The sequence below is a fragment of the Mycteria americana genome, chromosome 2 (assembly GCF_035582795.1).
Source record: "Mycteria americana isolate JAX WOST 10 ecotype Jacksonville Zoo and Gardens chromosome 2, USCA_MyAme_1.0, whole genome shotgun sequence".
Taxonomy (NCBI): Eukaryota; Metazoa; Chordata; class Aves; order Ciconiiformes; family Ciconiidae; genus Mycteria; species Mycteria americana.
The window spans coordinates 120,468,641-120,485,129 of NC_134366.1; the positions used below are offsets into that span (position 1 = coordinate 120,468,641).

A 16,489-nucleotide genomic window follows, 5' to 3' on the forward strand; every position below is an offset into this window, starting at 1 on the left:
GCAGAAGGAAAAAAAAGCAAGCTGCTTGTCTGATTTGTTTAAATCGTTAGCAGCATTTTGTTCTTAAAACAATATACATTCCCTAACATTTGGTGTAAGTAACAGAATACGATGCACAGCACCTTTTGAAGCTGTTTTGCTCTCCTGCTTTTGGGTATAGTGACCCTAAAGAATTCTGAAATTCAGAAAACTGAATTTCTGTTACTTATTTGGAAGGTGGAACCAGTCACTGAGGAGTGAGTAGCTGTGATTCTTGTGGTATTCTGCAAAGTGTTTCAGAGACAATGTGATGTGGCTTGCTTAAAAGTCCATTGATGTCACTAATTCTTTCCAGTGGCGTCAGTGGATTTTGGATTTAGGCCAAGTTGCTTATACTGGGATGATGCCGTTTTCAAATCGCTTTTGTTACACAAACAAATTGACAAAATCTCTTTTGCAAGAGAGTAGTTGCTTCAAATAATTAACTCAGTTCTCTTTCCTGCAGGAATAACCTAGATTGCATATGAATCCAGACATGCACACCAGTAGGAATACGAGAGCCTATACGGAGTCTCAGTTCCAACCTGACTGACTTGTATCTGTCTATGGAAAATTTCAGTACAGAAGAATTGATCTTGACCGTTAATAAAGAAACTGGCAGAGATACCTTCCCATAGAAAGCAATCTGAATCAGCAGCAGTTAAACAATATTGCATGAAGCAACGATAAAATTACAGAAAAGCAGCATTTTTAATTTTCTTAAAATGTCTAAGTTTTCAGCTATACCTGCACGTTCATAAACAATATAAACAGTGATCTCATGTAACACATAAACAGTTCATGCCTTTCACAGTTTATGAAAGTCTAAACAAATTAAAATTTGTTAGGTGGCAAGCCTTTTGTTTACGAATATTGTAAATGAAGATTACCCCCAAAATGCTAGAAGCTGCATAGGTACTGTGTATAATGTTTTACCACACATTAGATGTGCCAATAACACAGTTTATTCAGTAAACAACTTGAATCTTATATTTGTTTCATCTGGTTTTATTACTGCCCGATAAACGATGATGAATCTTTACTCTTATCAAAATATTTAAATGCTTACAAAGTGTGCTTTGTATACCTGACTCATAATACCTTATGAGGTAGTAATGATTTTAGTATATTAACTTTAATGATTTTTGTCAGCATTGTTCAGAGTCAGCTTCCAGTCACCCTTCACAGATCCTAACCTTGTAAATTATATGTAGTTATTTTGGAGAAGAAAAAAAAATCTGTATTTTACTTAGTTTGCAGCATTAGAAAATTATTAATCTGAAATAACCGTGATGGTTTTCTATTGATTTCCCTTTTGTTCTCAGAGGAAAAAAAGAAAAAAAAAAAAATCTGTTTGAGAATCTGGTCAGCATTTACTATCTAGTTCAGAGTCAAGCCTTAACCTGTACAGAACGTCCACTGAAAACTCGTTAGTGTCCAGCTACAATACCCACTGAAGGGATAGCGTCCATTACACTGTCAGCTGCATCACAACACATGGTGAATGTATGTTTCTGCATAGTGAAATAAAAGTGGTAAATGCATCCAAAATCGTATTGTTCTGTGTCTAAAAGCACCTAGTGTTCTTTAATATTCAAAACGTTAAGTTACATTTGTAAGACGCCACAGGTCTTGCTCATCTGCACAGTAGACATGTTTTGTCTTCAGCGGCTGACACTGCACTGTGCAGACAGTTGGAGTTAGCGGAGCATCCAAAGGGATGACAGTGTTCGCCTTTGGGCAAACCATGTTTGCAAAGGAAAAGGAGTATTTGGTTCCTTCCGCTTTCTCTGGTTGTGTACCATTTCACCGAAGGTAAATGAAGGATTTTGTGGTTGCTTAGAAAGTAAAGGCCAGTAGCGCTTGATCCAGATCCACTCTCTTTTTGTACTTTTGCTCTGAAACATGGATAAAATTCTCTTTAAAGCAGTACTTACTTATCTGTTCCTTTTTCTTGCTCCTTTGCCACATCTCGTTGACGCTCCCCTGGTAGTTCAAGAGAAATTTGTAACATTTAGTTCACCCTTCAATCTGTATTTCCTTGCAGGATTGAAAGAAATGGGTACAAGCAGACTTTTCAGGACATAACGGGCCAAATTTGCCCATCGCTGTTTACACAGGGCTCCCTCACATTGAAGTCAATGGATTTGGCTTCAGTGGAGAGCAGGATTTGACCCAGTGACTTGTTAATAAATGTTTATTTTCTTAATTTAGAAAGAAAAATAGTATATATAGAGAGAATAACCTGTAGATAATAATTAAAAGTAATATCCCAAGGCTTTTAAAGCTTTGCCCTTAGTCTCTAAAACATCTTCCTTCCACCAGCCATTCTTCATGCCTTTAATCCAGAGTGCTAACTACGTAACTCCCCCTACCACCGTCATGGCTTACCTCTCGCCTAATGACCATCGCAAAGATTATGGTCTGCAGTGATCTTTGATTGACCTCGCCTCCTCCTAGTCCAAGAGCATCTATGTTCTCAGCCCTCTTGGTGACAGTAGGCTCGGTTCTCTGGTGCTGCCGGCGCCCGGCAGCAGCCGGGGGTGGAGGAGGTACTTGCCCTGTGTCTCGCAGACGGCATGCCTGTGTCTCGCATCAGGAGTTTAAAAATAGACTCTGAAGCCATATTGATCTTCCCTCAGGTGCCCCTCATGTTGTCAGCTAAGAAACAGCATTGTATTACCTCAGAGAGACGCGAGGCGATTGCACAGCCTTCTCTCCAGAGTTAGCGTTCTATTTTAGCATGGCTTGAGGAGATTGTACTTTGCTGATACTGCACAGTATGTACGCTGTCTAAAGATATTGTATCGTAAGAAGTTAGTCTCCGTGGAAAGGATGCTCACAGCTAAGATATGGCCTAAGCATATGCAAACTATGAGGAGATGAGAGTGGACAGGCAAGGACATCTCAGTGCCACTGTTGGCAGTAGACCCTTGTTTGGGGGATGGTTCCTGGAAGTGATAGCTTTGGTTTTTGTTAGAAACTGTTTCTTGGGTTGTCTGCCTAATGCTGTGCCACATGAAATAAAGAACACCTGCCTGTTTCTACCAACCATCTTTTGTCTCCGTCTCTACTCATTTATTGTTGGTCTTTCTCCGGCTTCTCGACGTAAAACAGCTTAGAAAACAAACCATCAAATATTGTGTTACTTGAAAGCATCATTACCAACACAGACACCAGCTTAGAAAACAAACCATCAAATATTGTGTTACTTGAAAGCACCATTACCAACACAGACACCAGCTTAGAAAACAAACCATCAATATCGTGTTACTTGAAAGCACCATTACCAACACAGACACCAGCACAGGAGACAGCCTCACTTGTTACAACTGGAGTCACAGCTTCAGCCCTGTGAGAATGGGCTGCTCTGCACCGTCGAGGTGAGGGACCAGGATGGCCAGGCAGGGCCTTGCACAGCAGGCAAGAATGGGCATAGCAAGCAGTCACAGCAACTGTGACCATTACCGGTACAAAAAGAATGAATACGTTGCCTCGCCGTCTTTAAAGCTGTTTGGAATCACTTAGCATTTATCCCTCTGAAGGTTTTTAAGGCTGTCCCATCGCAAATGGCAAGTAATGGTGTTCTGTGCTCAAGCACATAAAAATTTAATGGCCCTCTACATCCAGATATTAGATCAAAGCAAGGGTTTAACAGCTTAGTCTTCTTTCTTCCCAGAGCAGATTTAGGCAGCTGGTGAGCTGATGTGGCTCACCTGTACAACAATTTGTATCTGCTGAAATTATAGTTCCTTATAAATAGTTCATCATGGCAAATAAATTGGACATCGAGTCCAAGCTTCAGTTTGGCAAACACCCTGGCAAATCTTGCTGCAGATTTCTTGCCTTAACCCAAAATAGTTCTGTCAGTTAAGATTACAAGGCCCATTTACAAGCTTCACCTTTACATCTTCCCTCTTCACAGGAAATAAGGGTGAGGTAAAGAAATGTGTTCCCCTTTTTTATACAGGAGTAATAATGGTCCAGGTTCTGCAGCGCTAGGAATCAAACCTTAATTTTTAATCATTTTTCCTAGTCTAGTCTATTAAAAGTTTGTGACGTGCCTGAGGCAATGCTGAGATACGTTGCATGATTTTTTTTTAATGTTTGTTGAACACACCAGCAGCACATGCTATATACTTGACTGTATTGCCCAAACAAAATCCTGCTCAGTCAACCACATGTTCAATCAAACTGGCTGGCATCATTTTTATATTGTTAGCTACCATACAGTCAGAGACCCTACACAAAAAACCCTTGCAAATGAACAAAGTTCAAACTAATACCAAAGGAAACCCCATTTTCATTTTACTTTAGCTATTATAAAGCAGTAAGAAGAAAAGTGGTGTTTTTCAAGGTACTTATGTCCCAAACTACAGTTCACTGTTTTGAAAATTGGTCTCAGTTCTTCTATATTGTTAACTTTAAGGAAAATCCTTAATTGGGCAATTTACCATTCCCAAGTCTTAGATCCACTTTCTCCTGACGTACACAAAAGAGTAACACTTGGCTAATGAGAGGAGATTAAAAACAATTGCTAGATTCTCTTCTTTCCCTTCCCCTCCATTACGTAAAGAAGCAGATACTTGTTTTCAAGTGTTTTCTGTTGGTACTGAACCTCCTTCAGTTGAGTCTACTGATCTAATCTCTTGAGGTGCCTTTGCAATTTCTTTTGCTCCTGGAACCCACTATCTCTAGTTACAGGCTTCCAGTGTTGATGTTTTCTATGGGTATGTGCTAATGAAATGACACCAAACAAATTCTCCATCAAGTGGAGTAAGACCAGAGTTCTCTCAAACAGGATCTGGGGCTGGATGAACACGAAGAAATGCTTTCTATCACAACAGGAGCTGAACTGGACCTCCTGGAGTCCTGTATAGATCCCAAGGTATAGTGGTGGTTTGAGGTACTATGGATGGACTCTTGAGATGCCTATGGGTGGACTAATGGATGACTATGAGAAACGCTTACTCCATTGCACATGCTTTTTTTAAAGAAAGAGGAAACAAAGCCCTTTTCTTAAATCTATAGATTCCAAAGGCTTATCAGTCTTACGCTGCAAATGATGGTTTGCTGTGTCTTTTGTCATTAGTGTTACGCTACATCAGCAAAGAGGTTGTGGGTGGTTGCTCTGGGTTCCCTCAGAGCAACACAAAATACCAGCCTTCCTAATAAAAACTTGGTCATACACTTAAAAAGACTTACAGTTCTGTCTCAAATAGGGATTTAGGTTTAAATAAACAATGAGGCAAATTGCTGGTAGTTTCTATATAAAAATGTTTTCCACAAACTCCTGTATTCATTAACTGAAACCAGATTATTCTGTTATCTTGGAAGTACTGTTAGCCCTTGTTCATACTGTAAATTACTCTGGTTTATGCCATTTGATTCCTCCTCCACCCTTTTTTCTGTCTCCCATTCAACATCAGTCCTGCTTCTCAGCTAGAACTAATGGCTGCTGTAAAGACTGTTAGGAGCAGATTTTCAAAAATCCATGTTTAAAGGAAAACCAGTATGCTCACACGATGCAAAAATCTCAGTCAGTTCTCTTCCTTCATCTCATGCTCCCAAATGCAGCTATAACCTCCATAAATCAATGACCTCAATCCTGCAGCTGAAATGACCATCACTCACTGTAAGAAGGATTAATGGCCTGTCTTTGAGAATGACTACACTGACATGGGGGGGGGGAAGAAAAAAAGAGAAAAAAGTACTGACACTAGAAATTATTTTCATTTTTAAACACATTATACTTTTATCTGTACAGTCTACCAGCTCTGTTTTCTCCAGTGCAGAACTTGAATAAGAACCTTTTATTCTTGTCTCTTTTTGTCCAGAGTTTACTAGGAATTTCTTTTTCATTTTCTAGAAGTATCTTTGCTGTCTCTTTCTGTGGTGAGGTGTACCATGACTCTCAACTTCTGCGCACAACCAAAGCTCGGGCAATGATGTCAACTAATCTGAACTGCAAAACGCAGATCCCAGAACGTGTGGAGCTTTGGAGCTGCCTGAATTACAACCCAGAGCGGCATGTTTCCGCACGAGTCCTGCCTTACAGTGCACACGTTGCTTTTAAGTACTGGGCATGTGTTCTTTGGTGGATAATCCTGGGTGACTATAGTGTAAAAGATACCAGATTAGACAAAGCACATTAAAGGGCTCAGGGAAGGGGCATATCATAAACCATACAACAGAGCAAAGAAAAAAACGAAAGCAATATATCCGAAAGTACAAAAGCAAGTCATTAAGAAACCTTCAAAGCCTTTTCCAGTAGGAAGAGTCCAGCTAATATGGTGCTCACTCTTCCTTAAATCAAGAGTGCTACTAGCACAGATATCCTTCCTTGATGGATTTACGAGGTTGTTTCTCGGCCATATTGGTTTTCTGGCCAAACTCAGTTGATGGATTTGACATATGAAGGCTTCTAAAGGCATTTATATGCCTTTAGTCCAGCCTCCAATCCATATACAACTTAGACAAATGTGAATCTTGTTATATAGTCACAGAAGCGTTGACAGTTTCACCACTCATCCTTAGAGCTCCTAAATCCCAAGCTACTGGACAAACACACACGCGTGCACACACACGCACATTTTCCCACAGAACGTTATTTTTTCTAACAGTATTTCTATGAAATCATCCTTGAATATCCATTAAACAATGGATTCTTTTGTTTTGTTTTTCCATGTAAAATGCCATCTGGTGATTGATATGTCACAAGATTATTTTTTCCTGCAATAAGATGCAATATGTCAGTACAAATACTTTTTGTCATATCGATCTATAAAAGTGAATATGTAACATGAAGACACTGCAACATGTGGCCTGCTGTCACAGAAATAAAGGACTGTCTTGAATATCTGCATAAGGTGGTCCTGTGACAAGGAAGCTTCTGCAAACTCTGGGAAGACAGCCTGTAATAGTGGCTTATCCCACCACTTCAGTTATTTAAATTCTCTTTGTCCCTTCTTGCTTTCTTTCATACTCTCCAACTTAACCCATCTGTGTTTGATCTATCAGGCTCCTCTCTTCTGCATCTTCTCTCCTTTCCAACTTCTCTCCTGGCTTTGGAGCGGACTGCATCTGCTGCTTCTCTTTCCATTCTTTCTGCTGTTACATCCTATCCTACCTATCAACCTTCTTTAAAGTCTTGCTAATTCTCTCTGTCCTGCAGTCTTGCAGGATGAGTCCCGCACTCATCCTTAACAACTTCAACTCCTACAATGATGATACATCCAACCCTTAAGTGCATATTTCTTTGCTTTCATATCTCTCTTCAAATTTCAGCCTCGGTTCATTCTTCTCTTCTTATCACTGGTGTCTTTCCCATGACTGTTTTTATCAAGCAGTACTCTCTTTGATTTGTTTTTAATAGCCACTTTCTCCCTCTTCAGCCATCATCTGATCTCTTTCAGCATCAGCCCATTCTCTCTCACTTTGACACTTGGCCCTTTCATGTTTTCTGGTCCATTAGGTTTGATGGGTTGTCATCTGCTTTCAGACCTTTCAAACCTCAGCCCTAGTTTCTCTTCTCCTCTTTCTGACCGGTCACTGGAAGGATGGAAATCCTGTAGATAGTTTTTCTTCAGTACAATAAGCATTCTTTTCTGTAACAATGTTAAACAACACTCTTCTATTTAAATAAATCGCCCCAACCAGACAATTTGTGTGCTGCTTTGTTGCCTCTACTTCTTTCTTCATGGGATCCTGCCCATACCTTCCAAAGAGAGCGTATTTAAAAAGCAGAATGATTTTTATCACCCTCTCAACTTCTGTCCTCTTCATCCTCAGCTTCCACTTGCCCTTTTCACAGACATAGAATTTTCTTGTGTGCTTCAACTTCTGATAGCCTCAGCACATCCTCATGATTGCATCCCAGGGGATCTTTCTCCTCATGATATCAGCTTCATTTTCTAATTCTGTAGTTCCTCTCATTCTAAAAATGTCTGCTCTGGCCCCCACCAACTCTCCCTTTCAAATCCAGGACCACGCTGTTGGCATTACCTAGAGCCGCTCTCTCACACTCCAGGCCAGCATGTTTTCCCCCACAATAGCTACCACAGCATCTCTGGTTGTCTTCTCCAGGCTCAGGACTGGTGCTCTACTGTTGTTCTCCATGACCTGTCCTCTCTGTTAGACACATACCCCACTTTTCTATCTGAGTCCTGTCCTCCTCTCTGCGCTCAGTTAAGTCCTCCTGACTCTCCAAACTCTCTTTTAGCACCAGGGTCCTCTCCTTTCACTCCACTTTCCTGTAGGAATCCTCAGATCTCATGGTGTGCATCCAATCTCCCTTTACACTGCCTTGCTGTGATCTTCCCCACGAACATGAATTCAGCCAGCCCATATTTCTGTCTCACTTGTTCAAAGTAAGGTTAGTATTGCTTCTCTTTAACTAATTTGTGCGTACTTACAGCTGAAGCACTATTTAGTGGAAACAGGTCCGTCACTCACGTTACCGCATGACGACCCCAGGGTAAAGGCAATGTGGAAACACCCACAGGAAATGTGACATTTATTGGTGTATGAGAATAAAAAGGTAACATCATCGCTATGTTTACACCTAAACTGTTCTGGAATAAACAGCCAGGTTTATTTCAGCCAATAAAGGCGGCCCATGACCAAAAGGGCGTCTTTACTGGGGCCCAGTGGAGCTGGTTTCTATCTGATCTGCTCAGAGAGAGGGCTGAGGAACAGGACTGTCTTCTCCCATTCTTGCACACATGACCCTTACATAAACGCTAGGAACGCCATGTAATTATATTATCCATGTGAGGCAGGCTGCTGTGACACAGGCTGAAGAAGTCAGGTATCAGCTCACTGATTACATGCGTCGGTGCATTTGTACTGGAATGATGCATCAGCATTATTTATTCAGTCGTGCCACTAAGCTCTCCTTCGGTGCATTTAATGCTGCACTCACATATAAGTCTGAGCGGTTTTAGAAGGAGGAAAAGACAGCGGAAGAGAGACAGCCAGAGCAAAAGCTCTGCCATAGCCTTGTGGATGACGGAAACCTTGGCTGACACTCTGCGTGTTCCATCTGTGTTGTCAAGTACATCAATCACTCCAGCAATTGAAGCTAATGGATGTTGGGACAACAGTAGCACCAGTTGGCTCCCTACCCAAATGTTATCATTATATGTCCTCGTTTGGCCAGGAATATAAGTACATCGTGGAGACCTGATCCCAGTTTCACCAGTGAAGTAGGTTAATCTCCTATTGACAAGTAACCCTGCAGTGTCAGAAAAGCCACCTGGTGCTGTGGCAGGCCAAAACCCATTGCTCTACTGATTTGGAACAGGGTTTTTTTTATAGGAAACCTAATTTGGCCAAAACAAAAAGACTGCTGGTGATGGGAAAAAAGAAAAAAAAAACCCTACCAGCTGCATTAACAAAATTCCTCCAACAGCAGCAGTATTGTTCACATGTTATGGTGGGAAAATCAATTCCTATGACTGCATGGAGGCTGATCAGATGTCCTGCCCCACCTGAGGTAGTTACTAATGGAGGCTTAACTTCACCTGAGGCTGATGGTTGGGCCTCCCTCCAAGGACCAAGAATATAAGGAAGGTCTAGATGAGGTGAACTCAGAAAAGAAGTAAGGGGTGTTTATTTCAGTGTGTATGATAGAACTTATTTGTGAGCCTGGGGAAGATTCTGTGACTGAAAGATAAGGTAGGGGGTAATAGTTCAGGATCAAGAAAGCTGCTTCTTATGACTGAGTTTCAGTAAAAAGACTTTGCTATGATGTCAAACTTTGTGCTGTATCTACAGCATTAATTTTGTGCTTCTTTAAGACAAAAATGGTGGTGGTGGAGGGTCAGAAAAATCTTGTGGTTATTCATAAGAGAACTATCATATGGAAAAAAGAAAACCTCCACATATGTGCAAGTAAAATAAGGGAGTAGTGTCGCAGTACTGGGTACTTCAAGGTGGTACAGAACAATCAATAGCTAAGTGGGTTTTGTAAAACTCTTCCTTTTTTTTTAGGACAATGAGGTATGGGGAACAGTGCTAATTCAGGACTTATGTAGAGAGAACACAACCTATTTGTCTAAGTGACACTTGGTAAAATGCTAAATCAGCCAAAATCTCGTACTGCAAGAGTAATAAAATATGTTCATGTATGCAATAGAACATATCTCTTCTGTTAGCATGTATCCTGTAAAAATAGCTTGATGTGCTCTTAGTGTTCATTGCAGTCATAAATTATTAGTGTTGCTGTCCCAAAAAAGAGTAAAAATAGTGATGGATGAATATCCATCCACCATCTGAAATAGACATATTTCACCTTTACAGGCTATTACTTTAAAATCATGATGAATAGAGATAAGAATAGAAAAGGCCATCCCCATAGTGTTGCTAACTTCCAAAGCATGTTTTCAGTGTATATAGTACTAAACCACATCTCTAATCATGTCTTTAGATACTGACAACTGTCTTATTATTTGATGATATTTTTAATATATATCAGGGAGGTAGTAGGGGAAAGATTGTCTATATCCAATGCACGCACAGCTCCAGTTGCTGTCTTAGTGAAGCTACTGCTGATGACTCAGTCATGAGCACAAATGTCAAGCGGTGCCTAGATTCATGATGCAGGAGTAGGCTCATTTGCATTTGCCCCTACATAAACAGGCATAAAACTACAAATTTGTGTGAGCAAGCTCAAAGTATTTCTACACTAAACTAGCAATATCTCTGTACCTACATGAAATTAAGCAAAGCAGCTATTGCTAAGATTCCAAGGTGATCTGATTCCAGCTGTACATCCTTGGCTAATGATGTCCATCTTAAAATTTTTGCTTGGTCAAAGCAGACCTCTGTGTGTTCAGCAACGCTGGCAAGTAGACTTGTTCTATATCAATCAGTAAAGCGAACGTTTTTTGTCAAGATTGACGTGCACTGTGTTGGCACCAACAATTAAACCTCTCTCATATCCTTCCTGCCTCCAGCAATGTTTTGCTGCCAGAGAGAGCAATAAGGATTTTTTGAGACAACAGTTATGTCTAAGACTTTAATACAGATGCCTCATCCTCTGCATCTGTTTCTCCCCCAGGGGAGGAAAAATTAGACAAAGATAGCAGGATTTCTCTCTTGATTCTCTTGGGAATATACTTATGGATAGAAGTCATAAACCCATGCAGGCTTTGCTTCTGACAGGGCAAGCCTCTGTCCTCAGATGTGGTATTTGAGAGCATTGGATCTGTTGGTGTCTTTTCTATCTGGTTTGCAGCCTTCCCTGCTCAGTTACACCTTAACTCATCTAGAACTGCAGTGGGGAGAAACCAAGAAACCTGCCTTTCCTTGTTCTGCTTTCTATATTCCCCCCAGCTATTCTTCAATGTTTGTCATGGTATATATTATGGGAGCCTTGACATTCATCACCCACTGTCATCTTTCTTCTAACAAAGCTTTCAGCTTCATCTCTGTCTTTCCTCTCTAGGATGGAGTAATGACCACACTTCATGCCGAGCTTTACTGCCATTTTCCTGGTAAAAGAAAACAGTGACACAAATCACAAGACCTCAAGATCTGACCTTACCAGTCTTCTGGATTGAGCCTGCAAATACAATATCCCTAACACCTTGATGACAGAAACTTTCCTAGGCATCCACATCCATTCAAGGTGACAGGGAAACTTTCGTCGTGCCTACTTACTTGTCAGCCAATATCTGTGGCCTGTTCAGAGCCTGCCATGATGGCGAGCAGGGCTAGGATCTTTCCACATTATAAATACCCATATATTGGGTGTCAGTCCCCTTGGGGGATATGACTGACAACTAATCTTTGTGTCAGCTGAACAAAAGTGCATTTGATAGCTACCAAAAGAGAAGTTCAAACCCAAATAATGCAACTCTTTCCTCTAAAATTTTCAATATTTTTTTTCAATTATAGATCTCTGTAGCAACATATCTATACCTGTTTATCAACAACTATTCCCTACGAATGCCTACCATCATTCATAGCTATTCGTACCCTGCTGCTATGGCTGATGAGCAGAAGTTCACAAATGCAGTGTGTGTTACTATTATTGCCAGCTAGAGTCAATCAGGAAACTAATGTCGGCCTGAATTCAACATATCCCATTGCAAATATTAAGTTATAAATGATTAATCTCATGGCTGATGGAGAAAAAGTTTAATATTTCCTTCAATATATTTAATAGGAACTTCTTTTAGACTAAGCTCAGTCATTTGGTGTACAAAAACAGCCAGCTCTCTCAAATTCACATATAAGTGACTTCAACAGCAAGAAGAATATCCTCAGCTCAAACACAGCAAAGGTGAAAAGAAGGTTAGCACCTTTCCCCAGAAAGTTGTAGCAGCTCACAGAAAGGCTAAAACTATCGGGACCAATGAGAAAGGGCACTTCCTACTGTTCAGCAGTAGGAGAGACATCAACCTCACAAATGGTTGCAAATACATTGTGTGTGTCTGAATGTATTTTTGCTTCACTTGCAAAGAAATGCCCATCCTGTTCACAACAGCTATCTGCTGTCATTCAAGGGTAGATTCCTCCACAAGCCCACGTTGTATGTTATGCTGTTCACCAGCATGGCTTGTCAGGATCTTGCTTTTGCAGATCCTAGCACTACCAGAACATTGAGAGTAGCTCCTTTACTTCTCCTTTGTCTTTACTGTTATACATCACATTTTAAATAAAATCTTCTGATGATAGCTATCAGATCAGACTTAACAAAACCTTGTTCTAGGCCTAAAATACATTTGAGAGGCAACTGTCAGCTCTCAGGTCTTCCAGAAGACTGCCTCTGAAGTAATTTCTCTTTCTAGATCTCACTGTTGGTGACTCTGTCTTCATTGCTCTGCAGCACTCGAATGGCTGCTAATAATACAACACAGGGCACCACTGCTGGAAGCTCAGCAGTGAACGTTAGATGGCAATTTTCTTGGTTAATTACCATCTTCATCTGATATGCAAGCAGAACAGAAGAACTTAGTTGATGAAATTTGCACTTTGAATGACGACAGTGTCACTGTCCTGCACAAGCTCAGTGGGTTCAGCTGCTAGGGTGGATTTGGTGTTTGTAACAGAAGTGGTAAAGTTTGGGGGCACAGCTCTAAAAAGCCATGCTTCAGCCAGATAACTTTATCTGTCACTGACAAGGGTAAATAGAGAAGATTAGCGTGTGGATATATTTGCCTTACAGGCTGTACAATATGTTCTCCGTGGTCTCCTCATAGGCAGCCAGAAGTACCCTGTGACAAAGAGATATCAGCTGGGTAGAAAACCTGTCATTTTGATTTGATATTATTTTCTGTGTCTTTGTCCCGCTGCAAGTATAAATGAATTAGGCATGACGGTGGGAGTTGGGAAGCGCAGCTTCAGATATGCGGGGGGAAACATCTTGCTAGGGAGATGTTGTCTCAAGACATGGAAATGTGTAATGTAGGTAGTAAAGAATGCATATTCCTTTCTACAGTGCCGGACAGGGAAAGAGTTATGATAGATCTAGAAGCAAATATAGCATCTGCCTATATCACACAGATAAACAGAAACATTTGTCTCTAAAAAGAGATTTAGTTTGGAAAAGGAAGTCTGTAGACCCTGAGGTCTGCAATTCAAACTAGCCCGAACAAACAGGTCTGAAGGATGCAACCATAAAAGAAGGCTGCAGCATACAGCAGATGTGTAGCAGATACACCAGGTTGTGCTGAAAGCAGGAAAAGTCATTTGGAACTGAAGTTTTACTATGTGTTTGCGCTGTAAGAACCAAACCTGTGAACAGAACTTGCAGGAGGCGTTATTTGTCTTATTAATGAAAAACAGTTGGAGTGTGACTTGAAGCCGAATGAGGAAAGAAGAAAGGAATTCTGCTGTGGCAAGTTTTGTTTGGGCCGCAAACAGAACTCTGCAACGTCTTCCCATTTCTAGACACAATCTTTCAGGTATTTGGTAAACTTTATACAGAACGTATACATTCCACTCTTAGCAGGAACTACGATTATATCTTTTAAAGCCTTCTTGCCCTGTAAAACCATAGGTCTCCAAATGTTTCATGAAACTGTTTGTGCGGTATTTCTTTGAAGTATGTTCTTGCCTCAGAATTTTACTTCAGAAGACCAATATTCCTTTAAAATGGATTTTTCCATCTGATATCTGGCAGTAACCCAAAACAAATCAGTAGAACTAGAATATCATAGCAGCCTCATAATTACAGCACAGATTTCAAATGAAAACAAGACCAAGCATGGTCTGAAGACCATAGATATTTGAGAGCCTGAATTGGTGAAGCTGATTTTACCATGTGAAGGTAATTCATAAAGCAAGTATGCTTATGCTTTGAACGGTGTTAATATTTTCTCCCATGGGAAACAGTGCAAATACACAGTCTAGAACCTCCTAGCCATGCCACTAGGTCTAAGCCAATGTATTGAACACAAGTTGTACATCTGGCACGATGCTTGCTGACTTACTTCATACCGAAACACAATAAAAAGAGAGGAACTAATAACAAATTAAGTTAACCATCATTATAGTATATGGTTTGTTTTACCCTACTGTCTTGGAGCTGCAGTCATGGACCAGGACTCCATTTTGCAAGATACAACACAAATACAGAACAAGAATGTGGCTTCTTCCACCAAACAGCTTACAGTCAAACAGTAACGCAAGAGGTGACTGGATAAAGACACACGAGTGAATACAAAGGGATATTAGTGATAACGTATCCCAGTGCACATGGCTTATCTACTATTAAGAGTTTTGAAAGGGGCATTTTTAAGCAAAGCTCAAGGAATACTTTATGCATGTTTATAGAGAATTCCCAGAACAACCCCAAAATAGTCCCACAATGGACTGCCTGAGAGAAAAATACAAGGGCTGAGAACATGAGGGGTTTTTAGCCAGAAAGGTGGTGGAAGCAAAAGACGGACATGAATTTAGAGTGGGAGGACATTCCACCACATTCTGTGGAAGGAGAGTGGGAGCAGAGGAAGCAACAACAAGAGTAAGTTTCAGCCAGGGTCTGGCAGTCCTCAGAGTGGAGGGAAAGAGTCCTCTCTGCAAAGGTAGAGAAGAATTAAACATAAAGAAACCAAGGATCGTCTCAATTTAGTTTCCAAGAAAACTAAAAAAAAAATTAAGACATAAATTTTGATAGGCTGGACTAGTGACAGAACATAATGATGGGTCCAAGAGCAATGATGTGAGAGACTGAACCTTTCCAAGGTGGAATGGAGCCAAAGATCACAGGCATCACAGATTCAGTGAAGAGCCAAATTGGATAATTAGCCTTGTGGGGAGTTTTGAGCTAAGCTTATAAGTTGAACAGAGGTGAGGATGAGGAAATGGGCAGCTAAGGTGGATCATCAACAAGGAAGTCACTGATGTCTGAGCATGAGAGGCCTTAAGAAGAGGAGAAAGCCATTCAACAGAGAACTGTAAGTCAAAATTAGAGACAGTGGCCTATAGGGCCTAGGTACCCAGAGATAATAACAGAAGAGTCAGGTGAGATCAAATGCTCTGAAAGTCAGAATAGGCGAGACTATTTGAAAATAAGAAGAATGGAAAGGGAAAGCTGTCACATCCTCACTCTGGTCTTTCTGCACCAGTGATCTTATGAGTGGGAAATGGCACCCAAGTCTTACTTGAGTTATTGCCTACGTGGAACTCCTGTGAGCAACATACTGTACATTTCAGGAAAAGCAAAGTAATAGGCTGAGCAGAATTCATGGTTACATTGCTCCTGCAAAACAAGCAAGCAAAAAGTTTCAATAGCATGTTAGAGGACTGCAAGAGAATATTGCTGAATCAAAGCAGCCTGCAATGCCTAAGGCTCATACAATATATTTAACCTCTAAGTTGATCATACATAGTCCTGTTGATCTTGTAACTATTACAGCAAAACATGCAACATATATAATAATGTTAACACTTAGTGTAGTAGGCTAATAGACAGCATACTGATCCAAAGCTCTAACAGGTGTTCCTGACTTGTGTGGTGCATGAAATACTTAAATATTGTGAGCATAAAGTCACTGATTAAATAAAAAATAATAAAAAAGTAAAAAGTGGCATTAACTTGCCAAGCTGTATGCTCTTAAGCCAATAAATTTACTTCCTTTTTTTTCCTAACACTCAGCTGCACCTGAGCTTTTAAAGCTAGTTGGCTAATAAAGGCTCTCCTGAAACAAGATGACAACTATGTTAGCAAATGAGAATCTTGGGGAATGCACACTTATATTTGGTGATCTTAAAACAAACAAACAAACAAAACCCTGCTAATTTTCTCTAAATTTGGCTTTGGAGAGAATTACATCATAGCTCAGTGTGGATTGTATGTGGTACATCACCTTACAAGCACTTGCCCTCCCACGTGCTAAAGGGTACGACAGAATGTGAGGTACACACAGGATGAAAATGAAATTAAGATGATTACTGAAATGCTTTGTGGACATTGTATATGTAAATAGAGGGGCTTCTGCTACTGAAATGAATGACATCT

At 40.5% G+C, this 16,489-nt stretch overlaps 1 protein-coding gene across 11 annotated transcripts in view; it reads left to right on the plus strand.

Annotated features, from left to right (window-relative positions):
- Positions 1-3,060, plus strand: part of EPB41L3 (erythrocyte membrane protein band 4.1 like 3) — a 98,273-nt gene extending 95,213 nt beyond the window's left edge. For all 11 annotated transcript variants that reach the window (XM_075494422.1, XM_075494419.1, XM_075494411.1 and 8 more), the window contains one exon: positions 485-3,060. Coding sequence is in view for 1 of the 11 variants with exons in the window: in XM_075494419.1 (XP_075350534.1) it covers positions 485-490 (6 nt within the window). In the remaining 10 variants the exon portion in view is untranslated. The remainder of the gene's footprint in view (positions 1-484) is intronic.
- The last annotated feature ends 13,429 nt before the right edge of the window (positions 3,061-16,489 follow it).